The 25,539-nt window shown below is 29.9% G+C and overlaps 7 protein-coding genes across 8 annotated transcripts; 4 read left to right on the forward strand and 3 right to left on the reverse strand.

The window, feature by feature from the left end:
• Nucleotides 1-2,054: 2,054 nt before the first annotated feature.
• Nucleotides 2,055-3,819, forward strand: LOC119600575 (mRNA cap guanine-N7 methyltransferase). Its single transcript, XM_037950893.1, has 3 exons — nt 2,055-3,270; nt 3,340-3,492; nt 3,612-3,819. Exons 1-3 carry the CDS (start codon nt 2,187-2,189, stop codon nt 3,692-3,694), a joined length of 1,320 nt encoding a protein of 439 aa, XP_037806821.1. The 5' UTR covers nt 2,055-2,186; the 3' UTR covers nt 3,695-3,819.
• On the reverse strand, nt 3,802-6,319 carry LOC119600574 (ribosomal RNA processing protein 1 homolog). Its single transcript, XM_037950892.1, has one exon. It carries the CDS (start codon nt 6,169-6,171, stop codon nt 3,931-3,933), a length of 2,241 nt encoding a protein of 746 aa, XP_037806820.1. The 5' UTR covers nt 6,172-6,319; the 3' UTR covers nt 3,802-3,930.
• Nucleotides 6,320-6,865: 546 nt separating this feature from the next.
• Nucleotides 6,866-8,051, forward strand: LOC119600565 (probable tRNA(His) guanylyltransferase). The gene is made up of 2 exons (XM_037950879.1): nt 6,866-7,154; nt 7,218-8,051. Exons 1-2 carry the CDS (start codon nt 6,929-6,931, stop codon nt 7,919-7,921), a joined length of 930 nt encoding a protein of 309 aa, XP_037806807.1. The 5' UTR covers nt 6,866-6,928; the 3' UTR covers nt 7,922-8,051.
• A 1,127-nt stretch (nt 8,052-9,178) lies between these two features.
• Nucleotides 9,179-10,744, forward strand: LOC119600564. Its single transcript, XM_037950877.1, has one exon. The coding sequence runs from the start codon at nt 9,346-9,348 to the stop codon at nt 10,546-10,548; it is 1,203 nt and encodes a 400-aa protein (XP_037806805.1). The 5' UTR covers nt 9,179-9,345; the 3' UTR covers nt 10,549-10,744.
• A 148-nt stretch (nt 10,745-10,892) lies between these two features.
• LOC119600567 (protein Dr1) lies at nt 10,893-11,999 on the reverse strand. Its single transcript, XM_037950882.1, has 2 exons — nt 11,815-11,999; nt 10,893-11,752 (listed from the first exon to the last, which is right to left on the reverse strand). Exon 2 carries the CDS (start codon nt 11,582-11,584, stop codon nt 11,048-11,050), a length of 537 nt encoding a protein of 178 aa, XP_037806810.1. The 5' UTR covers nt 11,585-11,752; nt 11,815-11,999; the 3' UTR covers nt 10,893-11,047.
• LOC119600566 (ATP synthase subunit gamma, mitochondrial) lies at nt 11,737-13,496 on the forward strand. 2 transcript variants are annotated; one of them, XM_037950881.1, is made up of 2 exons: nt 11,737-11,906; nt 12,262-13,400. In XM_037950881.1, the coding sequence occupies exon 2, from the start codon at nt 12,296-12,298 to the stop codon at nt 13,190-13,192; it is 897 nt and encodes a 298-aa protein (XP_037806809.1). In that variant the 5' UTR covers nt 11,737-11,906; nt 12,262-12,295; the 3' UTR covers nt 13,193-13,400. The 2 variants fall into 2 exon arrangements, with proteins under 2 accessions (XP_037806809.1, XP_037806808.1); XM_037950880.1 differs by lacking the exon at nt 11,737-11,906 and adding an exon at nt 11,947-12,153 and having other exon boundaries at nt 12,262-13,496.
• Nucleotides 13,497-17,488: 3,992 nt separating this feature from the next.
• On the reverse strand, nt 17,489-24,034 carry LOC119600578 (surfeit locus protein 4 homolog). The gene is made up of 5 exons (XM_037950902.1): nt 23,667-24,034; nt 18,797-19,060; nt 18,495-18,725; nt 18,237-18,416; nt 17,489-18,164 (listed from the first exon to the last, which is right to left on the reverse strand). The coding sequence occupies exons 1-5, from the start codon at nt 23,715-23,717 to the stop codon at nt 18,078-18,080; spliced, it is 813 nt and encodes a 270-aa protein (XP_037806830.1). The 5' UTR covers nt 23,718-24,034; the 3' UTR covers nt 17,489-18,077.
• Nucleotides 24,035-25,539: the final 1,505 nt, after the last annotated feature.

Below are 25,539 nucleotides of genomic sequence, written 5' to 3' on the forward strand. Positions count from 1 at the left end.
TATCACATAAGAATTCTGTAGTCATTTTGTAGTTTGTTTTGTTTTAGTATTCTCAGTTTCGCTTCTAGAAATGATCCATATGCGTTAGGGTGGTTCTTAAATACAAGTTACTAATGTTCCCTACGAAAATGAAAATTTGATTAATTTTATGATATAATTTCACAAATTGTTTTGAATGTTGTTTTCATTATTAAGCCATGATTTGGGATGAACCTTGGTTTCGAATAAATAAAGTTAAAGTTTATGTACCTAGATTGAATTTCGTATTTAGTAGTGAAATTTAATGAGATTTATGATATTTATTTGTTTATTCATTCATTATCACAATACAAATACTTTTTCATTTTAGTTTATCAATCACATTTAATAAATCCAGCTTAAAAATTATTAAATTAAAATTATAAAAATTTCAATACATTTGAACTAGTACTAAAAATTTTGATGAGATCAGTTCATTATTTTTATCCATAAAAGACGGGACCGCCCTAATATGATCGATTATGACAGTCGTTGTCAAAGTAGTATATAACAATTAGCAGAGTCGAACTAATCGTTACCATGGCACATTATTTCGTACATTAATAGGTACTAGGGTGATCGATTATTCGACATTTTCCAAAAACCGGTTTTCGAATAGTTCGAATAGTTGACATTTAAAAAAAACCGGTTGATATTTTTCAAATTCAGAAAAAACCGGTTAACCGGTTTTTCATTATAAATAAAAAAATATATTTTAATTTGAAAAAATTAATGTTTATGTTTAAATTTGATTATTAAAACATGGCCTGAAATGATTTTTAACAGTTTAAAAGATTATAACTTTAGATCTAGTCGTCTGATTTATATTATTTCTTTAATATAAAAAAAAATTAGGAAAAAAGTCCTAGCTTATTATAAAAGCCCAGTTTAGAAAATTTGCATAGGCATTCCAACACTTCCATAAAATTTCAGCCGTAAATGAATTATTGTAATTGGAATATAATCTTAAAATTGATAAAATTTTATAAAACAGTTATCAATTTTACAAATAATTTTTTTTAATTAATTAGGAAAATCAAAAAAGTTTAACCAAAGGAGCTTTAGAAAAATATACGATAGTTCCTCAACTCGAATATTTTTAAAATTTAGACGGGCTCTATTATGATTTACTTAAAAATTTCATTTAAATAATCTTTGAATACAAAGCAAATAAAAGTATTCGAAACCGGTTTTTAAAAAGTGAAAAAACCGGGTTATTCGATATTCGAAAAATCAACATTAAGAAAAAACCGACACTGGTAAAGCAGAAAAAACCGGTTTTAACACCGGTTGAAAAATCGAGTCGATCACCCTAATAGGTACATACCAAAGTACATTTGTTTTCGAAAAATGCAATAAAAATAAAAAAAATCAATTTTTAAATTTTTGCATTTTTAAACTGGAATTTACACTATAAGAAATATGCTGCGAAATTTTTGGATTGGAATTAGTTTGGTTATTCATTCTGAAATTTAAAATGAGTGTACCATTGTACCTTTGAAAATGGAATTGTGCCATAAAAGGACAAGTGTAGCAATTTTGCCAACCCTGGTACTCGGTAAAACGGTTTAAACAAACCAAGAATTCTAATATCACTAACTCTGCTACTGTGTATAATTCACTATTGTTAAAATTTTCTCAAAAATATCGCTAAAAAATAGCTGAAAATAGTTCAATTAAAAAAAATAATTGGATATTTTTTGGGTTCGATTTCTTCTTTTTGCAATATTGTAAATCTCATCTATATAACTCATGAGTTCAGAAGAAGTAAATTAGGGAAACTTAACAAAGTTCCTATATGCCATTTCATTCAACTTATGGTGAGTTAGATTTAAATTTACCAGCTTTTTCAGTATGTGTATTTTATATACATACATATATATCTATAAATATGGTAATTTTAAATTAATTTAAAATCCAAAGAAAAATCGAAAATATATCTCGCTAATAAGCTAAATAATTTTTCTCGTAAAATGATATCAAAAATCACTTGGATAGACGAGAAAATAGCTAAGTTGGCAACAGTGCTGTGAATGATTTTTTTTTTAATTTAGTTGAATTAGAAATTAAAACATGACTGTAGGTGTTTTTTGATTTTTAGATAAATTAACAAATTTTACGTTTTTAAAAATAAATACAGCAGTGTAAACAAATAAACTAATAAAGTAATGAGTGAATTGTCGCAGGGATATCAACCGACGTCATCGCGTTTGGAAGATAGCAGTAGTAGTGGCGATGAAGATACAGATATGCATGAATCTGAACAATACCAGCAGTACGGCAATCAAACTCAATCAAGACAGGATGATTTAAAACAAATAGACATAGGCGAACTTGAACAGCCAAGAGGTAGTGCCGCGCCAGCACAACAACAGGAAGATGACAATGAACTCGAATGGAGAGAGGAAACAGAAGAACATTCTGAAACACAACAACAACAGGATGGTAATATGAAAGTGGTGGCTTCACATTACAATGAACTGAAAGAAGCTGGCCGGAAAGAACGTTTTAAATCTCGTATATTTCATATGAGAAATTTTAATAATTGGATAAAGTCCCAATTGATATCGGAATATTTAAAACGCATACATGAAAATCAACGCATGGGAGAGCCTATGCGTGTGCTAGATATGTGCTGCGGTAAAGGTGGAGATTTACTTAAATGGGAAAAGGCTATGATCACCTATCTCATTTGTACCGATATAGCAGAAGTTTCCGTTGAACAGTGTAAAAAACGCTATGAGGACATCTGTCGAAGAGCTGAGAAATCGAAATTTCCTCACAAATTTGAAGCAGAATTCTTTGCATGCGATTCTACTTTAGTTAGATTGAGGGAACGGTTTAAGGACCCTTCGTTAAAACTTAATTTGGTTTCTTGTCAGTTTGCCTTTCACTATTCCTTTGAGTCACTTACTCAAGCCGAGTGCATGGTACGCAATGCAGCTGAATGTCTGCAACCTGGTGGTTTCTTCATCGCAACTATGCCCGATGCTTATGAGCTAATGAAGCGTTTAAGAGCCTCTAGCGATGGCCGCAGTTTTGGCAATGAAGTTTATAATATCGAATTTGTTTGCGACACCAATCCACCACCCTTGTTTGGTGCAAAATATCAATTTCATTTAGAGGGTGTTGTTGACTGTCCAGAATTTTTGGTGCATTTTCCCACGTTAGTTAAACTGTGCCGTAAGTACGGTTTGAAATTGGACAGAAAGACTACTTTCGCCGATTACTATAAGGAAAATATTGAAAAAGGTATTTTAGTTTTTGCAGTTTTAATGAATATTGTTTTCAGTTTTAATATACATTTATTTTATATTATAGGTCGTGGCCTGTTGCAACGTATGAATTGCTTAGATACTGTGTATGCCAATCGTGTTGGTAATGATGAACAATATGCCCACCTCAAACGTTATATGAAGAGTAATTCTGGACGACCATATGGTTCATTGACAAAATGTGAATGGGAAGCAGCAAGTAAGTTTACTGTAAATTTCTGTCTACCTTAACTTCTACTTGTACCTATTTACCTGTCATCAATCTATTTTATTTATCTAATTTTACATAATTAAATATTTATTTTTAAATTTTTTTAGCAATTTATCTAGTCTGCGCTTTTCGTAAATGTAAAAATACTTGGGATGCTCAAGGTAAACCGGTATTTGAATTTGATGATTGACATCCTGTAGCTGCCTATTAATTCAAAAGCCTTAAAAATACATTAAAAGAACCCCACAAATAAAAAACAACAGCATATTAAGAAAACATCATTTTTTTTGTTAATAAAATACCTTTAAAACATAAAAAGTCTACTCTTTATTTCAAAATAATTATTTTTAAAGAAAGCTTATAATTTTAAAATTAACATTTTGTTTACTTAAATTTATAAAATGAAGAAATTTTATTACAACAATATCAAATAGTATCATTTAGTAATTTCAAACCAATTTTCTTTTTGTAAAATGGATTAATAGGACTTGGCATTGCATTGGGTTTTAACAATCCCTTGCCGGGTTTCTTTTTAGCATCATAGGGTATATTCGGTGAACTTTTAATTTGTTGTATATATTCAAGAGGATTTTGGGATGTATTATGTTTTAATGCAATCTTGACACGTTTGTTGCTGCCGGGAGTTTTTGGAGTATTTGTCGCCGAAAAAGATGTCTTCTTGCTGTTAACAGGTGTAGATTGGTTGTCCGCTAAACGTTGTTTTGCCAATGGATTTAGCACTAAGTCCGCATTTGCTTTTTTTACTTGTAATTTACGGGAGGGCAAAAAATATTCTACATCACCTTCACCCAATGGCTCGTCCCATTCGTTTGTAGGATTCTTTTTTGATTTTGGCGTAATCTGTTCGTCAGCATCTGATATTTTTAAGACCTTTGATTCTTTTGGTTTAGATTTTGGAGTGGATTGTTCTTGGGGATCAGATATTTTTAAGACCTTTGGCTTGTTGGCCTTGTTTACGACATCATTGTTGTTGTTCTCCTCTGCCAACTCGGTTTTATTCTTGTTTGATTTTTTATTTATTTTGACAGGGGTATCATCGTTTACAGACTTTTCCAGTTTTTTTGACTTTTTAACAGGTTCAACAGAGTCTTCGATTTCAGAATTTTGTTGTTTCAACTTATTCTTATTATTTTGGATGTTTTGACCTTGCCCTGCCACATTTTCATTGTTATTTAAGGATTCCTTTTTAGCTTTTTTGGGTTTCAAATCCTCTTCGTCTAGTTCCTCTTCTACCCAAGCAGACATAAAAGATTTTTGTGACCTCTTTCTACGCTCCTTAAGATAGTCTTTTGGCAAAGCTCTTTCTAAACTTTGCTCATAATTACTTTCGTCAATATCATCAAAGTTTAATGATTTCAAAAACTTTCTCCTTTTACGTTTGGTCATTTGTTTCAGTTTCCTATCAACACCATACAATTCATTTTCCAAATTATCCAATTGTTTTATTTTTTCCTTAATTAGAGGCTTTTCTGATTTGCCCTCAAATCGTGGCATGGTTTTAATGCCCAAAGGGAATTCACCATTTTGGTAAGTTTTAAATAAATCCAATAGTTTTTTAAGTATTTTCCTACGTCTTGTGGCACATTCCTCCTTATAAAGAAAGTGTTCAGTTTCCTTAATAACTGGTTCAGCATCCAAAGGTAACTCCGGCATAAAAACGTCCACATTGCCAGCACGTGGATCTAAATGTTTATTACCAGTATTGCTTTCAACGGGTTCTGCTTCAACATTGTCTTCATGTTCTGATTCTTCTACTTTCTCTAAATCATCGATATGTTTTGTGGGAAAACCCATTTCTTTCCAGGCATTATATTTCTCACTGTATTCTCTACCCAAACCACTTTGGTAAAGTAAATGATAAAATACTCTGGTACGGCAGTGAGATATTAAGTTAAAATCTCTTTGCGTGGCCATAAACTTTACAAATGGTTTGACAAACACGCCAACTTGTTCCGCTGAAATGTTTCCATCAGAAACTTTAGCCAATTCCTCGAAGAATATATCAAAATAGTGCATAGTTAAACCCTTTGCGGATACATTCTCAAATAGTACTGTTTCAGTTGCATGTTTATTAAACACTTCCAATGCTTCTAAACTCCATTCAGAATTTTTCAACAACTTAAACATGTAACGTAACATACGCCTGGCCAACATCAAAAATTTATCAATTCGCCACTGATCGATACCAAACCATTCTATGCACATTGTTTTCAAAAATGCTCCGAAGAAGTCAACGCTATATTGTAGGTTACCCTCAAAACATTCCAAAAGTCTGCCAAGTTGCTCGGCAAGTTCTTCTTGAACCAAAGGTTTATCGGAGTACCACATATTGTAATAGAGCCCTTTCCAAATTCTCATAAAATCTTCTTGATTAAAGGGAAAAGACGATTTCGTTCTTAGCTGTAGCCATTTGCGTAATTTTTTCATTTGTCTATTCCTTTGCGTCAAATCATTGCACGCCAACGACTTGACGATTTGTACTTCTTGGGCTATGATTTGTATATCATCTGGCACTATATCATCTCCATCTTCGCCCTCTGCACCATTTTCATCGTCGTTTATTTCTTCAACTTCCATTTGTTTTTCTTCTTTCTTTTGAAAAGATGAATTGTGTTTGATTTTTTTAACGGGTGCCATTACTACCATTCTCTATTTTTTATTTGTTCTTTATATATAAACACTTTATTTTCAAATAAAATTTTTATAATTTTATAAACTTTAGCGTTAACACGTGTTTAAGTAAATTTTGCCGTGTTCTTCTTTGCGACGAATGTTAACAATCAATAAAAACTCAAATGAAAGCTGCCAGATTTTATGAGTCTCTACTAAAATAAACAAAGTGACAACATAGCGTTTTATTTAAACTTTCGATGTGTATTTTAAATTGTATCATAAATGCTGTGGGTGAATTTTGGAATTTTTTTAATTTTGGGGCAATATATATTTTATTATCTTTTTAATGAGAAATACATATCTTCAAAAAAGAAGAGTCATAAGAAATAATTGTTTATTTTGTAATAGTAATAAAAATTCCCATTTTTGAACTTTTTTCAATATACATATTTAAAATATTTCGATCTATACAAAATTGTTAAATTTTAAGATCCTTAAAACTAACCTTTATAAAGATTAAACATTGAAAATTTTTTTGTGTATTAAATTTTAATTATTATTATTACTTTTATTTCATTAGTTTATATATGTATAAAATACGTTGATTTAATTGTAATTAATATTAAAACGTTTATTGGGAATTTTTCTTAAAATTATACATAATAATATTAATAATAACGGATTTCCTATTATCTATAATATGGCATCATGGTCATCAGCTGTTTACATACATTTTTTATCTACCACGTTTGTTTTGTTTACTATTTCTCCATTGAATCTGAAATTTTCAATGAGGTTTATACAAAAAGTATTTAATATTCTGAATAAAAGAGCCAATAATACACGTTTTATAAATACATTCGCTTCAATGGCCTGCAGTCGATATGAATACGTTAAAGGATATGAAAAAGATGATAGTATTTTACCCAATGTTTGGATAGTTGTACGAGTGGATGGCAAAGGTTTTCACAAATTTTCCAAAATTCATGACTTTGAAAAGCCAAATGATGAAAATGGTATGTTTTTATAATTTTTAATTGATTTTTTAATCTAAGTTCATTATTATTTTTAATTTTTAGCGTTAAATCTAATGAACAATGCCGCTCAAACAGTAATGGAAGAATTTCGTGATATTGTTATCTCCTATGGACAAAGTGATGAATATTCATTTGTTTTTCGCAAAGAAACGAATGTATTTAATAGAAGATTATCAAAATTATTATCATACGTAACTAGTCTATTTACCTCCTCATACGTTTTGAATTGGTCTAACTGGATGGGCGAGAAGAAATTACAATATCCACCCTGCTTCGATGGCCGCGTTGTTTTGTATCCATCTGATCAAAATCTAAGAGATTATTTAAGTTGGCGTCAAGCCGATGTACACATCAATAATTTGTACAATACCGCATTTTGGAATTTAGTCCTTAAGAGTGGTCTTACTAATCAAGAGGCTGAAGCCGAATTACGCGGCACATTTTCGGCTGATAAAAATGAAATTCTATTTACGAAATTTGGTATAAATTATAATACCCTACCGGCAATGTTTAGAAAAGGTACTATATTGTTAAGAAAAAAGGTTACATTTGGGGAAAACTTATCGAATAAGAGACAATTAATTGTGCCCATACATGAAGATATGATTAGGGATAAATTTTGGAAACAACACACCGAATTATTGGGCAAATATGTGCCGGGAGAATATGAGAGTATAAAGGATGTTTTAGATTATCCAGAATTAATAACGAGACAAATAGAAATGTTGTCGTTGAAAGATAGTTGATACCTTTTTTGTTTGTAAAGTGTAATAAATTTAGGTACAAAGTCTTGTAGTAAATGAGAGATATGTTTGTACCTATTTAGGTATTTTCCGTACGATTTTATAAAAATAAATAATGTATCTATTGACAAAAGTTCTTTATGTATTATTAAAATTAGTTAATTGATAAAACAAAAATTCATAAATATTACAAAAAAATAGTTATGTACTATTTTTTACAAATATGTATAAGTGAGATATTACCAAAAGCTTGGAAAGAATGAATTATATTTGGAATTTATTCCCTTAAACTTTTAATTCGGCATAAAATTTTTGAATGTACCATTCTTTAAAATCGTTCTTTGAATTTAAATTCTAAAGCTGAATTCCTTGGCTTTATAATCCATTAAATTAATTCCTAAGAGAATTCATTCTATATAAGAATGAATTCAATTGAATTATCATTCTTATTTGCTTAATTCCTTCTATTACGAATTGAGTGAAAGAAAAAATGTTTAATTCAATTTTAAATATACAGAATGCTTTTGAATTATAAAACAAAACTTTCATTCAATCTATTTCATTAACTGAATGGTAGTACATTTTTAAAATTCAATTTGTAATATATTGAATTAAAATAAAATTTTTATCATTCAGAGGGAATTTAAAAATCAATAGGAATTGTTGAAATTTATTTTAATTCAATTTGTAATAGATCGAATGCATACAAAATTAATTCATTTAGAAGGAATTTAACATTCTAGAGGAATTAATTCATTCGAGAATTAATTCAAATACATCAAAAGTTTTAAGAATTAATTCTATGAATTAAATCAAACGGAATGAGTTTGAAGAATTTTGGAATTGAAGAATTTCAAATAAAGAATTAGAGAATGAATTATTTTAGAGCTTCGGATATAACAAACTGAATCCAATTTATTACCCATTTTTGACCGACACTTTATTAACTAAGGTAATTCCAATTTAATTTTCAAAAAAAAATAATATAATAAAAAATAAGTTTTATTTAAGGCTTTTATATTACTTTGTTTGAATAAATAAATAAAAATAAATAAGTTTTAATTTCAATGAACTATCGTTATTCATAGGCAATATTTATTACTGGGCCGTATTTTAAAAGTAACATAAATTATAAAATATTGTATATTTTTAAAAAATATATATTAATATTGTTGAAAAATTTGAAAACACAGCTAAAAACTTAGCCGGCTCAAAGATGTTTTTAGGCCGCCGGCGGAATTTTTAGTGTAAACCGGCGACGTTAATGTTTGTCGGCGCAGTTCTTTGTTCCAAGTCCTTTGCACTAAGGTTTTCTTTGTTAATATCTACAGATAATTAAAACTAAGAACTTTTCTATTAGCTTTAAAGTATTAAAAACTTGTGCCGCTTTTAATTTCTATTCACATAAACAATATACAGGAAGTATTATGCCTGGTTACCATGATCCTATTCAGCATCATCGTCGTCTAAGTTCTTTTTCCTTGGATGCCATAGAGGAATATTTTGCCCAACTGAATCCGATTGCCAAACGTATTGCCTACGATATTAATGACACCAAAGCTAACTATGGCCAACTGTGGGAGACTTTAGACTATCATGAACAGAACGATATAATAAATGATACTTTGATTAAGCCGGAAATTTCCTTACGGTACTTTGATAATTTTCTAACACCCACACCAACTAACTCTTCGGGAAATAGTTATCAATCATCAACGGATTCGTTGACAGCCATAGTACTAAAGGATGTGGGGGCAGCTAGAGATTCTATGGGGAATCGGGAGGAGGAAGGAGACAAGAAAAAAATGTCCACCCTTAAACCATATGGTGGAAAATTTAGCCCGCATGGTGTGAAAAATTTTTACTCTTATGATGGACGTAATTTGTATACTTTTGGTATGCAAAAAGTTGCACTTAAAGTTATACAGGATGACGCTTTAGGTTGTTTTCGCGACGAACATTCACGTCCATTTTGTTATAGAACAAAATCTCAAATTAATTTGTTTGTCTTACAACCGTCGGCAGAAACAAAGGCAGCTCGAAAAGCAATTGCACCCCCCAGTAAGATATTAACAGCGCCAATAAAGTCCATGGCTTTAAAAACACGTGAAGAGAGCTCACCCCAAGATGAGGAATCGAAAAAAGCTTTGGATAATTATCATCGTTTGCAACATCAATTGAAAATGAATCTTAACGAAAAGAAATCTCAAGATTTACAAAAATCATCATCATCAACTTATATATCCATTAAACCCAGTAGTATTACAGCTAATCGTAAAATTATTAAATCTCCCGACACTTCTTATAAATTAGAAAGTAAGGATAACACAGCTACAACAAATTCGAAGAATGCTAAGTCTTCATTGCTGCAAAATTACCTAAATTCAACACAAATTAATGCAACACCAAAGATAGGAGTTAACTATGCAGTTTTCTCTGATGCTTACAACACAGCTGAGGAAAGTTCCAATTTATTGCAGCATTGCGGTCAAAGCGATCTAGCTACAGCTTCTTGCTCTTCGGCAGCTACGTCGGATGACGATGAAAAAACTTTAGAAGCAGAGGATGTTCATCTTCTTGACAATGATTCAAACATACGCAAAGGATTTGATTTTCTTAATAATTGGTAAAATTAATATTCAAATGGCTGCTTAGAGATGATTAACTAATAATTGCTGCTTTATAGTAAACTAGAAGATAAAACACTACTGACCCCTTTTTCCAAAAAATTTTGATATTCATATAATACGAAAAAAAAGACCCAGCGACATAATTCTATAATAATAGACTGAACTGATTTTTTAAATAATAAAGAAAATAAAATATGAAACTAATATACTAAAACTAATATAAACAAATATTTAGATTCCCTAAAAAGTAAACTTGAATCGTTCCGTACAATTTCAAAATACCTGGTGATTACTTCTTCTAATCATAAATTACTGGAACTTTTTCCCAATATAAAATAACGATATTCGATTATATACAAATGTTTTATTTTTGGTAATCGAATATACTACACATACATAGTTTTATTCGAAGTTTACAAAATAAATTATTTCAATTCAAAAATAATTATATTCTAAAAAATCTTAAAATTACATCCTTATTTATTATAATTATGGGTTATTAATATTCGTCATCGTCTTCATCATCTTCTTCTGCCCCTGCTGCACGCATTTGTCTGGCACTCTGCTGTATCGCCGATGCTTGCATGCTAATCCACTGTTGTTGCTCCTCTTGTGCCTGTTCTTCGCGTGCTTTTTCAAACAGCTCCTGTTGTTGTCTTAACAATTCTTCCTCTGGAATGCCCAAATTTTCCAAACGTGTGCTTTGTCTGCGTCTCTTAGCAGCAACTTCTTTGCAATCATTGAGAACGGCCTCGGCTTCCTGTTTATAGTCGCGAAATCCCAAACGATCCAAAGCCTCTAGGACATGTTCTGCATTTATAGTTTTTTTATTACGCAAATTGCAGACTTCATTGGCCTCAGAGCTTATGAGGTGGATAAATTCTGAACAGCAATTAAGCAGTAGCTCACGACTTTCGTTGGCCACTCGCACGGAAGGCACAAGTTCTTTGATGATTTTATTGATGCTTGCGCGTGGTAATGTTAATTCATCATCTTCAGTAGGTGGAGGACACAGCTCGTCTTGTGGATTACTCATTATTTGAGAAAAATATGTATAAAATGTATTGCCAAAATTTGTAAGTTACAAATTGGTGGAGATAAATAAAAATAGCCACAAAAACACAAACAAACCCTAAATGACATATACACACATATTTAAACATATATCCATATGTAAATATGTCAATTAACGGTGTAAAAACGGCTGAAAGCAAATAAGCAGAGTTGTAAAAGATACGAAAAAATACAACCAAAAGAGAAAAATACCGCTAGTCCAACTGTCATCATAAAAAAAGTAGTTGCCAACAAGAAATAATCGATTGCTGCCACAATTTTTGCAATATCTCGGAAAAATTAAGGTAAATTAAATATATTATTGTTTTTGCACAATGTTTTGCATCATTATAATGTGGAGGTTTAGAAATATTTATAAATTTTTCTTAACAAATGTAATTTTTATTGTATAATCAACCGGCTTTTGACGTTTTGTGTTGTTTTTGCAAATTGTATTATGACTTTATAATTTTCATTCTGGCAATTCTATTCACACTTACATAAGAGGACCTAGCCTCTGTCACTGTTTCAGTCGTGTCGTGAAAAATTCTGGTAAAAATTTCTTCTATCGGTTTTGCATAATCATTTTTTTTTTTTTTATTTTGTAATTGTGTAAAAATTTTTGACAAGTGTTTTGAATTTATTTTATTGCATTTTTAGATAATTGCACGGAACTCTTGAGCAATCAATCAATATGTTTATGCAACGTGCTTCAACCATTTTGGTCCCCTTGGCCGTTGAGGCTACTTTACAGGCCCAACAACAGCGTGGTATGGCTACTCTTAAAGCCATTTCCATCCGTCTAAAGTCTGTAAAGAATATTCAGAAAATTACGCAATCCATGAAGATGGTGTCAGCTGCCAAATACTCTCGTGCCGAACGTGAGTTGAAAGCTGCTCGCCCTTATGGTGTCGGTGCTCAACAGTTCTTCGAGAAGACTGAAATCAAGCCCGACGAGAAGGCTGAACCCAAAAAGTTGATGATCGCCATGACCTCCGATCGTGGTTTGTGCGGCGCTGTCCACACTGGTGTTGCCCGTTACATTCGCGGTGAATTGGCCAAGGATGAATCCAACATTAAGATCATTTGCGTCGGCGACAAGTCCCGTGGTATCTTGTCCCGCTTGTACGGCAAAAACATCTTGATGGTTGCCAACGAAGTCGGCCGTTTGCCTCCCACCTTCTTGGATGCCTCTCGCATTGCTCATGAAGTTCTTAAGTGCGGTTATGAATTCACCGAGGGACAAATCGTCTACAACCGCTTCAAATCGGTCGTCTCATACCAATGCACCCAATTGCCCATCTTCAGTGCTCCCGTCGTAGAAAAGTCCGACAAATTGGCCGTCTACGATTCCTTGGACGCTGATGTTGTTCAAAGCTATTTGGAATATTCTTTGGCTTCACTCATCTTCTACACCATGAAGGAAGGTGCTTGCTCCGAACAATCTTCCCGTATGACTGCCATGGACAACGCCTCCAAGAACGCCGGTGAAATGATTGAGAAATTGACCTTGACATTCAACCGTACCAGACAGGCTGTCATTACCCGTGAGTTGATTGAAATCATCTCTGGTGCTGCCGCTTTGGATTAAACATCCCACACTACCGCTGCCAGCCATAGGCTGCAAAAAACGACTTTAACAAAAAACACAGAAGAAAAACAAACGAATTAAAAATTCGAAATTCAACAGCAAATTGTCGTTGCATTCAAGTTAATGTTTAGATTTAATTATTACCACACATCTTCAAAAAAATCCATAATAAAAAACACTCTATTAAGAGTTTTAAAATGAAATCTAAGTATGATTAAAGTTTAATAAAGAGAACATGAAATGTAATCTATTAAAAAATATACATAATAATGTTTACTTGTACGCATTATTCAATATCAAAGAATATGCATAAATATCTATAGAATCCTAAATATAAGTTGCGTCAGGTATTTTTTAATTTCATTATTCTGAAGATATAGAAGCAAAGCAGGTATTCTCCCCTTATGTCATCTAATTCTAAAGTTGCTTCGATTTTTACTTTGTTTTCCAAGGCCGAATGGGTTAAATTTCGCGTATATAAATGCTCTTAATGACAATTTATTTAATTTTTCGGAGTTATTTTAAAAATTAAATTTTTTTTAATTCTTAAGAATTGTGAAGCTGATTCCGAATCTGATATCTGTTTTTCTGTATCACCAACCATTTCTCACAAAGTGGCATCGAATATTTTGTTCATATATTATGGACATTTAACATAATTATAAAAATATATTTAAGGCTTAATTAAGATTTTTTCGATTCATCGTCTTCATTTTTTATTCCGAATGGAATAGAATTCGAGCGATTTGAAATCGACCGATTTGAAAAGGTAAGATGAATTTCGATCGAGGAATGGTTTATTATTTTCATGCGATATACTGCACAGACAACAAAATACTTTCCATTTAAGAGAATCAATTAAACAATATGATAAATTGTATGAAAAACCGCCGAAATTTAATGTTAAGTAATAGATATCGACCTAATTTCTATGTTATTCCCTTCTTTCTTGTTTATAAGTCACATGGAGGGTGTTTTAAAATTTTACAATTTGCATAACAAAATTGTGAAAAGTTTGAAACTGGAGTTTTTAAACTGCCGCCTGAAAGGTTTCCCATCTAATGAAGATAATCCTTTCTGTTCTTTAAAACGAATCTGAGTAAATTTCTCGTTTAAAAACAATTTCTCATAATTCTTCTCGTTTTAAAATCGAGTACACAAATCTAGTCGAAAGTAAATCGGTTTTGAAACCGAATCGATTTACAGAACAGACATGAATAGCTTACATTTAACTTAATACGAAAATATATTTAGAATATTTCCCAAAATTGTTTTTTTTTATATTTTTCAGTTTTGTGAAAATCGGAAGAATTTATAATTTCTTTTTTAATTTTTAACCGATTTTTATCTATTATATGTTATTGGAATGATAATTGCATACATATTCCAATTATTTGCAGTTAAATCCAAAAGATAATTTTAGTGCCAACATTTTCAATCGTTTCCCCCTTCATAACTTTAAAATAGGCTGTAGATCCTTAAATAAAAAAATTCCAGTTGAGAAAATGTCTGATCATCCATAATTGTAACAAAAAATTAATATTTATAAGAAAAATCTAAAATTGATCCTTGAATGACGCTCCAATTAAGAAAACAGTGAAAATCTCTGATCAATCATATTTTCCATAAAAATTAATTTTTGTATGAATAACTTCAAATCCTCAAATAATAAAAAAATGAAATCTGTGAAAAACCTCAGATAGATCCTTATATATTGAACATCTATGATCAGTCATATTTTCGATCAAAAGTATTTTTTACATTAATAACCTAAAACCCGCTGTAGATCCTTAAATAATGATCCAAAGGTCCAAAAAAAAGCGAAAACCTGTGATCATTTATATTTTCAATAAAAAAAAAAATTTTGTACGAAAAACCTAAACTCTCCTGTAGATCTGGAAATAACCTTCCAATTGAGAAAATAGTAAAAATCTATGATCACTCATATTTTCTATCAAAAATTTATTTTTGTACAAAAAATCTAAAATCGAATGTAGATTCTTAAATAATGCTCAAATTGAGAAAATAGTTAAAATTTGTGATCCCCCTTATTTCCCATCAAAAACCGATTTTTACGTGAAAACCCTAAAATCAGCGGTATACCCTTAAATAGTGCTCCAACTGAGAAGATAGTGAAATCCTGTGATCATAAATGACGATTCAATTAAGAAAATTAGGAAAAACTGTGATCTATTATATAAACCTAAAATCGGCAAAAGGAGGCTCCCAGTGAGAAAACTGAATTTTTATATAATATTTAATTGATATTGTAACATTTTATTTGAGAAAATTGCTAATATCTGCGATCACAAATAATTTGCATAAAAACGAATGTTTATATTTAAAACCTAAATACCGATCCAATTGATAAAATAGTGAAGATCTAAGATCACTTAACTTTTCCAACCAAAATGCCTTTTTATAAAAAAATTAAATATCCTTAAATAACGTTCAAATTTATATAAAGCGAAAATCTGTGATCACCCATAATTTCTGTTTAAAATTAACTTTTACATGAACAATCTAAAACATATACATTAGACCGACTCATAAAATATGATGCTTGAGTTACCGCCTTCAAAATATTCGTTGCTATGTAACATGATGTTACCCAAAATATTTTGGGTTTAGTGTTGTCCGTTTGAGATCTGGACAGTTTTCAAGAAAATATCCTATGGGGGATATGATTTTTCATGTTCAATTAAAAATTTTACCCGGCTTCAAAAAATCTTTGTTTTGTTTTATGATGGTTCCCAAAATATTGTCTATCGTTGGAAAAAAAGGACCTCTTCAGTTATTTTTTTGGAAAATTGTGCATAAATTTAACTTATATTAATGAAAAACCAAACAATTTTACATTTTTTGGAATATGAAAATTATGAGCAGGCGGGTTTTTATGATACATACATCATTGGACGCGGCTTTAAAACCCATATTGAATATATTGCTTCAAAACAAAACTTAAATTTTAAAAAAATAATTCAAAAATACCTTTTTTAAATTTGGTCCAGCTCACGAACGGCCATCGGTAGACTTAAATTTTTTTGGGAATCATCATAAAACAAAGCAAGGTAAATTTTGAGAGGGGTAACAAAAACAAGTTTTTGCTTTCCGTACAGAGTGAGTCGATCTAATATACATACATAGATCCATCGTTGCCAATTTAGCGCTTTTGGCGCTAGATTTAGCGCCTTTTAACAATCCAAAAGTCGCATTTTTTCCTCTTAGCGATTTTTTGGAAAAAGGCGCTAAATTAGCCCTTTTTTCAAGACATTAAAAATCTTTTTAATAACATAAAATTATTCTAGTTTAACAATAAAGATAAAACAGAATAATTTTAGATAGTACTATGCTCAATAACAGCTTTTTATTGATTAGAAAATTCTATAAAAAATTCACAACAAGGGAATTTTTTCATGTCAAAAAAGGGAAAAGTTGTAAATTAACTTAATTTTAGTTAGGTTAACTTGAATTTTCGTGAAAACTATTGATATTTTAATGCGAATAATACAAAAATAATTTTGATCGCACAAAGTTTGATTCACAAAAATTTAGCATTATTTTTTTATAACTTCACTGTGAAGGAAACAATTCCTTGACGATTACTTCAGTTTTTTTCACAAAGTTTTGGCTCTTGGTATTTTTGGAAATGAAGAGTTGAATTAAAATTTATTATGGCGAATTTCAAAAAATCTCTTTGACTAGTTATTGAGATCTTGATCGATGATAGCAATTAGTCATTGAATAAGAAATCGAACATATTTGTATTAACCTTAATTTTTTAAATTTCGTTCCCGAATCAAAATTCCAATTAAGGGGTAATTTTTTTAATAAACAAATTTTAGCTAAATACTATATTTTTTAGTGACTGTGTAAAAATATAATTTTAGCGCTTTTTAGTGCGTTTTGAGTGAATGGACGGCGCGTTTTAGTATAAAATAGTTGACAACACTGCATAGATCATTAACTCCTTTTTGAAGAAAAAACACGAATGTTTACTTTAATTTTCTGATCAAACAATTTAACAATAGAGTTCTAAAAATTGGCGAAAACATGTACATATTTTGATTCGATTTTCAATTTTTTGCTTGTTACGCCCTTTTGCATTTCAGATGACGATATATGTATGTATGTACGCATGAAAACCTTAAATGGATTTTTATATGAAAAATGTTTGGACGACGTTAGACCCTTATAGGATATGTATAGGATAGGATTCGCGATATACTTCATATAGGTACATATATCTATATTTCTTAGGGAATATTAAAAAAATCACTTTTTATATCATTCAAGTCCTGTAGGCATACAAAAAAGGTTTTTTGTTTGTTTATTTTTTTCTTTACTTAAAATTACAATAGGAATATACATACTAATTATTAAAAAAAACATAACACACAAGAAAATTTGATAAATTTGAAGAAATTAACAGACAAAAGTATAAAACAATATAAAACAATTTTTTAGAATCAAAATTAACACCTTAAAGACTTGGAATATTTAGATTATTATCAATATAAAAAATACGAGCAATTTACAATTGCAATATTTAAAAATAAAATATATCAAAAAATGCGGAGTTGACACTAAAGGTAAAATTTGTAAGTTTACTATTTTTTTTATTATTTAATTTTTTTTAGCCATTTTATGGTTTATTTTTATATTTTATAAAAATGTTTCAAACGTTTCTTTCAATTAATTTAAAGTTATAATCAAAGAAACAAAATTAAAATACAATTTAAATAATAAAATAAAAAAGTGGAGTGATTTGTGGTTGTATGTATAAGAATTTTTTAGGTTTTTATGTTTTTTTTTTTTTTCTTTGTTGATGGTTTGTGAACTATAAACGAAGAAACAAATAAAATGAACTTCTCAGGGACACCATCTACCATTTTTTCTTGTGTTCATCCATAGATACACCACCGGGTCCCAAGGATACAATCATCAATAAACCGCCAATAACGGAAAGAGTCTAATGAAGATCGAGAAATATATTAGAATACCATTTGATACCTTTTTATTATTAGATATATTAAAAACTTACTTGGAAAAAGTCATATTTGAGAAAATCTCTAAGAGGCTTGTAGGAAGGAATGGTCCACCACGCGTTATGATACAAATTCAAAACAGTCAATAGAGCAACCAAAATCAAAGCAGATAATTTAGTTTTGTAACCAATTGTTACCAAAACCATCAAAATTGAACCAACAATATCTTGAAGAATCTAAAATAATAATAAAAAAAAATATTTTTTTAATTAAACAAATATGTAAGTAAAAAGTATAAAATAGTGAATACCAACCTGCAAGAAACTCAATTCGAAACGAATCAATGTAATAAACATGAATGCCAGCAAAACACGACCAGCGAGTTGCATAACATTTTTGGGTTTATTATCACCCAATGTGGGTACGCCAGCAAACAAACTACGACCTTCAACACGTGACTCCGCTAATACCAGTAACAATGCACCGATAAGAGCCAAATTACGCAATAAGAATTGAATATCCCACAGTATTGAATAGGCAATTGTCTGAAATGGAAAATCGCATTTTTCAATTTTAATGCTTTGATCAGGCAAATCACTAAACTTTTGATAATTACCTGCAATACAACAATGAAAAAGAGAATACCAACGGCAATGTCAACTTTAAATCTAGCAATGACCATTCCACAACCTCCAAGTTGTCCAATTAAATTAACTAAAACAAATACGGTCGCCAAGAATTTACCACAACCCCAGCTCATATCCATGTATTCACGTTGTTCATTCCACTGGAAGTACATACGCAAACCATCTTCGAAAAAGGTGGCTATAAGGCACAAACGTGCTACTGTTGGCAGGATATTTTTACCGCGACGTATGACCTGTAAATAGTAGATGGAAAATTTTTAATTATTTTAATTGCTAATTGTTTCGAACATAAATTCGAATTTTCAATCGTTTATAAATATTGCTTATTTACTACAATACTGGCATAATCCAAAATTCGGGATTTTTGATCTGAGAATTAGAAAACACTAAAGTCTTTTATATAGTTTTATCAAATTTCAAATATGTCTATTATTATTGGTATGAGATAAATTTTTTATTGCAAAAGTAAAAACTTTTCGTATTTTTATTTGTTGACTAGTTTATTGACCAATCTATCTAGTAGATAATTACTTAATTTATAGACTAGTCTATTGGCCTTTAAAGGCTTTATGGAATAGTCTAGTCTATTGACTACTCTATGGACTAATCTATTTATAGGTCTATTGACTAGTCTATGCACAAAATTTTTACTAGTTTGTATAGAGTAATCTATTGACTAATGTATAAAATTCTTTACTATACTTTTATGCTTTAAGAATTTTCGGAACATAAGTTACAATTTTCATAGAATATAATGCTTTTTTATTAGCCATTTTAGTCAAATCGGGGTATGGCAGCTATTTCAAAATTCAGTTACAAATTTGATCTAAACAGTTATAAATTAAACGGAAGCTTTTAAAGATATTCTCGACTTTAAAATAAAACAAGTAAGAAAGTATAGTCGGGCGTGGCCGACCATATGATACCCTACACCAGTTATGAATATTAAATGTGATTTATTTTTCATAATATCGCATTTATCTTCAATATTCCCTTGTTCCGATACATTTAAGCAATTTATGGATGAAAAACTAATTTTCTGAAAGAGGCTTTATATGGGGGCTAGGGGCAAATATGGACCAAGCCCGATAAAATTTTTTGAATATATTTATATTTACATAATATTTTATTGTGCTGAATTTCATCGGGATATTTGTGTTTATAAGTTAATTTGGAACATTCAAGTAATTTTCTGAAGGGGACTTTGTATGGGAGCTAGGGTCAAATGAGGCCCGATCTTTATGAAATTTGGCAGGGTTATCAAGACTTCTATAAAACTTAGTTGTGCCGTATTTTATCGATATATCTGTATATTTAACATAATTATGAGCTCAGAAGCCCATTTCGGGGGGTTCTGTTCTATGGGGGCTAGGTGAAATAATGGACCGATTTTAACCATTTTCAATAGGCTTCGTCCTTGGGTCAAATAAAACGTGCGTGCCAAATTTCATCCAATTATCTTGAAAATTGCGACCTGTACCTTGCGCACAAGGTTTACATGGACAGCCAGCCAGCCAGACGGACGGACGGACGGACGGACATAGCTTAATCGACTCAGAAAACGATTCTAAGCCGATTGGTATACTTTAAGGTGGGTCTAGGACGAATATTTTTGTATGTTACAAACATCAGCACAAATCCAATATACCCTCCCCACTAAAGTGGTGTAGGGTATAAAAATTATCTTTTTATTTCGTGAAAATATAATTAAACAAAAGTATTTTACATACGTTCGACATAGATTTCTGTCATATTTATTTTTAAAAAATAATACAACTGTGCAATCAATCAGTCAAAATATAAATAAATATTAATTAAAAAAATTACATCATTTCCTAAAGTAAAAGAGGAAATAACAAAAAACCTTTAAAAATACAAACAAATAAAAGTGAGATAAATTGTCTTTTAAATTATTTTTAAAATTTTCGATATTTGCCATAAATAAAGTAAAATTTAGAAAAATGTAATGTTAAAACATATTTCGATAAGACAACATATTTCACTGCGTGTGGGTCAATAACATTAACAATTTTAGGAAAATTGAATATTTTAAATCAAACATTTTATTTTATTTTATCTTATCATCGTAAATTTTAAATTACATATATGTATGATTGGTAAACATCAATACGGAAATTATTATTTCCCATTTGGAGATTTTTTAAATTATAACCTTTAAATTTAAACTCAAAAAGTTCTAATCATGCAAATATTTTAGATAATTACAATAAGCCAGTGGTTAAAGTGGATGTAAAAGCCATCCATACTTTGTGTATTATCAGCTCAGAAGTATGATACCATATACACTCTAATGATGTAGGGTATAATTTGTTATGTTATGAACAAATTTTTATGTTTATTGGGTTCTGTTTTCAATTAAAATCTTATCATTTTGTAAAAAAAATAGCAAAACTGATAATATGTAGTCATTATTTAAAAATCAATATGCATAGATTCTTAAGCATATACTCGTACCAACAAAGTAGCACGTTTTCAATACAAAAATTAAACAGATCACAAACTATTGATAATAAAATAGACAAAAGAGCAATCAAAAGTTTGCACAAATAAGAGAGAATTTTTGAAACGATCACAGCTCTTAAGCCCTAGTTGGCAATCTTCAAAAAACTCCATGATTTAAAAGTGAAATACAAAAACACATTAACCTACATGTAATGAATACGCAATGAAAAATAAAAAATAAAACGTTTAAATGCCGGCAATAACTCTATGTCTTCTACGTAATAAACCATTAATTAAATAAACAAAATTATTTTGTATACATTCATTTAGTTTCAACAAATGTTTGTAAGAAAACAAAAAGAGTCAAGTCTAGTTAAAAGACAACGTGTTAAAGAATAATGACGTGTCTTTTGATGTGCCAAAGTGTTTTTTTTATTTAGAAAGTGAAATTTAAGATTGTTTAATAATATTACTTTGTATTTGAAACTCTGTAAGAAATTTGTATATAAGCCTTGGATATGATTGGGATTAATATATATTTACGTTGTGTAGTCTATATTTTAAAGCTCTATATTGAATTTGTTTTAAATTTTCTAAAATAACTTGTTTTTATTCAATATGATTATATTGTAGATATGTATGTATGTAGATACATATGCATGTATGCAAGTTGATTTGTGTGCACTTTATTTATTAATCTTTAAACTTATAATCTAGTATACAGCAACTTAAAATAAAAGTTATGTTTAATAAAATTTAAAAAAAATAAGGAATAATAGGAAAATAATTGGAAGCTAGTTAAATTTTTAGAATTTTCTTAAAATATAAGCTATTTTTCTTTAATAAACTCTTTGTATTAGATGTAACAGCAAGAACGGCCCTGGGGACTTAAGTCGGCTACGGATACGTTAAGTAAACATTCCGCATTTCATAAAATGTTTCCGCTTATATTTTTTAGTGTGCTTTTTAATTAAAAACTCCTGATCTTTTAAAATCGGGAGAATATATGTACCTATTATTACGATAACTCAGGTCAAAAAAATTTTAAACCAGGTGAAATCCAGAGACCAAATTATACCTTTTCTAATGTATTGAACATCGCTGAATCAAATAAAACCTTAACTAAAGTTATCCCGAAGAATGAAGAAATCTTTGTTTTAAGTTTAATAAATAAAGATATCTTCGCGTTGTTATAGCGTCTCAAATATGGCCAAAATCTGTTTTTTTTTTTTCATATTTAATACACGATATCTGTAAAAACTGCTGTAACGGAGAAATTATGAGACGATAGTTTGATTACCAATTTCATAAGAAACGAACGCTGTAAAATTAAATTAAACATAAATTTCAAACTGCTCCAATATGATTTTTTTTGAGAAAAATTTCTTTGAATTATCTTTAAAATTGTGGCATGTTGTTCTTTTAAGGTGTATGATTGGGAGAATATTTTTGTATATTACAAACATGTTAATAAACGCATAATATATTAAAGACTACAGTGGTGCAGGGTATAATTAGTAAATATTCAATTTATGTTCAATTTCACTCATTTACAGTTAGATAACCGCTAAGCTAGACTTGATTATAATATAAAACGAAAGAAAAATAAGAAGAGTAATAACAATAAATAAAAACATACATACATAAGTATGTATGTATGTATATTAAGTGAAGCAACAAATGGCCACTAAAGTAAATTTCCAATAAGCATAACTTTAGCAGACAACAACATTTATAATAAAACAATAAACGTCAAACGAAAGTGTGTGCATAACATACAATTTGGAAATAACAACAACAAAATATACAATAAGAAAACATAACACATACTACCGTAAAGTAATAGGAGCAACCAACCAACAATGACAAGTACGTATAGAGAGAGGATGAAAGCAAAAAAGAAATAACAAAATGCAACCTTCAATATATTGTAGAGGAGAAAGTAGCAGATTTTCTTTAGTATTAATTATGAACAATTTAATTTTATTATTTCTTATAAACAGTATCCAAAACATATGCACAAACCCCCATTAACTATTTCCCAAAAACAAAAATTCACCATTTGTCGTACGCCAATGGATGACGTTGACAGTTTTTTCGTAATCCATAACTATAACATTGCTCGCCAATACGAACCCTATATACAAATTCATAATTTCTTAATTATTTCTCCCTAATTTGTAATCAACAACTCTCTTAATTATGTTAATAAAGTAAAAATTTAAGAGCTTAATGTCAAACAAATTTATAACAAATATATAATTATCGTTAAACTAATATAAAATTAAAATTGCCAACGTATGTATGAATGTTGTTGTAATATCCTTAAGAAAAAGTTAAGTTTTATTATTAAGTTTGTCTTAGAGAGCTGCTTACCTGATCCGCCACATCTTCCGTTTTTGTAATATATTCGTTTGGGATGTTCATTTCGTCTTTAGTTTCTCTTAAAGAGTTTTTCTTTTCTACTTAAAAAGTGGTCTTTTTTACTGGGGCTGGTGTTTTGTGGACTTTCGATTTAATGTCAATGTCCTGATTTTTAACTTATTTTCCGTGATATTTTTAATTTTTATATTTTATCCGATTATATGTACGATTCTTGTCACTTTTGTTTTTCTTAGATTATTTAAAAAAGTGTCAAATTATTTTCTAACAAACTTATAAAAAAAGAAAACGACAGAATATCCACGTAAAACACGGAACACGGGAGAAGACAAGACAAAAAATAATGAGTGAGTACCACGCAGAGAAACAAGCCGACTCAGCTCAAATCGGCGGCTAGCCGTCGTCGTTCAAATTTTGTTAAGGCGCCGATATTTGATAAAACTGCCACCATTTAGCGTTGCCATAATCAGAAAAAATAGTCATATATTAACCCTTAATAGCCTGATGGTACATCCAGGAACCAACCAATAGAAATTGAGTTTTTTGTTATTTACACCCAGACTTCAGATTTTTTCATATATCAGATTATATAAATCGATATTTTTGGGATGTTTTTTGATTGATTTATTTCAAAATGAAGCATAGCATTTGTGCCAGTAGTCTGTCATTGCTTGATGAAATCTTGTGTTAAAATTCGAGTGGGAAAAGATTGACCAAAAAATTATGGGGTTGAACGTTGTTTATTGCCAACTACCGATATTCACCTAGATCAAATAATACTCTTACCAAAATTTATAATATAAGGCATAACGCGATCAAAAAATCCAAAAAATCAATTTATAGTTATTACATCATTCCAAAAGTTTAGCATTATGATAGAATAAAAAAAAAATACTTTAAATTATGGAGACCTTGGTCCACAATTGACCCAATCCCTCATTGAAGTCCTTATTCCGAAAATCACGCTAACGTGATTTGATCAAAGTTCATATATATGACTACTTCCGAAATTTGTTTCTTTACGACATATGTTTTGCTGATGGGTATATAAGATTCGACATAACCGAATTAGTATTGATTAGAAGAAAAAAATTATTGCGGCAACAATCATATTCGTATTGCGGAAGATACCTCCTTCGGGAGAGATTGTGCGGCCAGGGCGATACCTTCTAGAAGATAAAAAGAGACATTGCTAGTTAAACAACATGGTGATAATAAGAAGATATCTTAATATCCTATTATCTATATTACATATATTATCTATAGTTTAATCTATATTTTGTGTACATTACTTATTATCTTAGTTTAACTCAGTGTTATTGGCCAATTAAACGTAAGTTATAAATAAGAAAACGGAATCAACAAATCGGAAGAAGAGAAAAACTTAATTTTTTATGTTAATAGTATTTTTTACTTGTTTTATCAATATTATTATTGTTTTAAATGTTTGTTTTAATTTTTTATAAAATTGAATTTTCTATGATATTAAAATCGAAACATGAATATATTAATAAAGAGACTTTTAGTTAGGTACATTTTCGTTCTTCACTGGTACTTTTTTGAGTTTTCTTTAAAATTAAATCTAGAAACATGAAATTAAGCATGTAGGGCCCGGAGTAAATGAGAACTTATAAAATGGGATTTTTTTGGTACTTTTTCGTTCTTCAAAAGGTACTTTTTGAATTATCTATGATATTGAACCTAGAAATTAAGCATGTAGAGCCCGGATTAAGTAAGAACTTATAAACGGGGACTTTTTGATACTTTTTAGTTTTTTAACTGGTAATTTTTGAGTTTGCTATAATATTAAACCCAGAAATTTTAAATTAATCATGTAGAGCCCAGAGTAAATGCGAACATATAAAAT

This window comes from Lucilia sericata, unplaced genomic scaffold (assembly GCF_015586225.1).
Source record: "Lucilia sericata isolate MDLA Ls3-8-SP2 unplaced genomic scaffold, ASM1558622v1 Contig000117F_arrow, whole genome shotgun sequence".
NCBI lineage: Eukaryota > Metazoa > Arthropoda > Insecta > Diptera > Calliphoridae > Lucilia > Lucilia sericata.

Coding starts and splice junctions, on each gene's coding strand:
- LOC119600575 (XM_037950893.1), top strand. CDS start 2,187: ATGAGTGAATTGTCGCAGGGATATCAACCGACGTCATCGCGTTTGGAA. Junction 3,271..3,339: donor TAAGGAAAATATTGAAAAAG/GTATTTTAGTTT, acceptor TTTATATTATAG/GTCGTGGCCTGTTGCAACGT. Junction 3,493..3,611: donor ATGTGAATGGGAAGCAGCAA/GTAAGTTTACTG, acceptor AAATTTTTTTAG/CAATTTATCTAGTCTGCGCT.
- LOC119600564 (XM_037950877.1), top strand. CDS start 9,346: ATGCCTGGTTACCATGATCCTATTCAGCATCATCGTCGTCTAAGTTCT.
- LOC119600566 (XM_037950881.1), top strand. CDS start 12,296: ATGTTTATGCAACGTGCTTCAACCATTTTGGTCCCCTTGGCCGTTGAG.
- LOC119600565 (XM_037950879.1), top strand. CDS start 6,929: ATGAGGTTTATACAAAAAGTATTTAATATTCTGAATAAAAGAGCCAAT. Junction 7,155..7,217: donor AAAGCCAAATGATGAAAATG/GTATGTTTTTAT, acceptor TTTAATTTTTAG/CGTTAAATCTAATGAACAAT.
- LOC119600578 (XM_037950902.1), bottom strand. CDS start 23,717: ATGAACATCCCAAACGAATATATTACAAAAACGGAAGATGTGGCGGAT. Junction 18,726..18,796: donor TTTTCATTGTTGTATTGCAG/GTAATTATCAAA, acceptor TTTCCATTTCAG/ACAATTGCCTATTCAATACT. Junction 18,417..18,494: donor TCGAATTGAGTTTCTTGCAG/GTTGGTATTCAC, acceptor TTATTATTTTAG/ATTCTTCAAGATATTGTTGG.
- LOC119600574 (XM_037950892.1), bottom strand. CDS start 6,171: ATGGTAGTAATGGCACCCGTTAAAAAAATCAAACACAATTCATCTTTT.
- LOC119600567 (XM_037950882.1), bottom strand. CDS start 11,584: ATGAGTAATCCACAAGACGAGCTGTGTCCTCCACCTACTGAAGATGAT.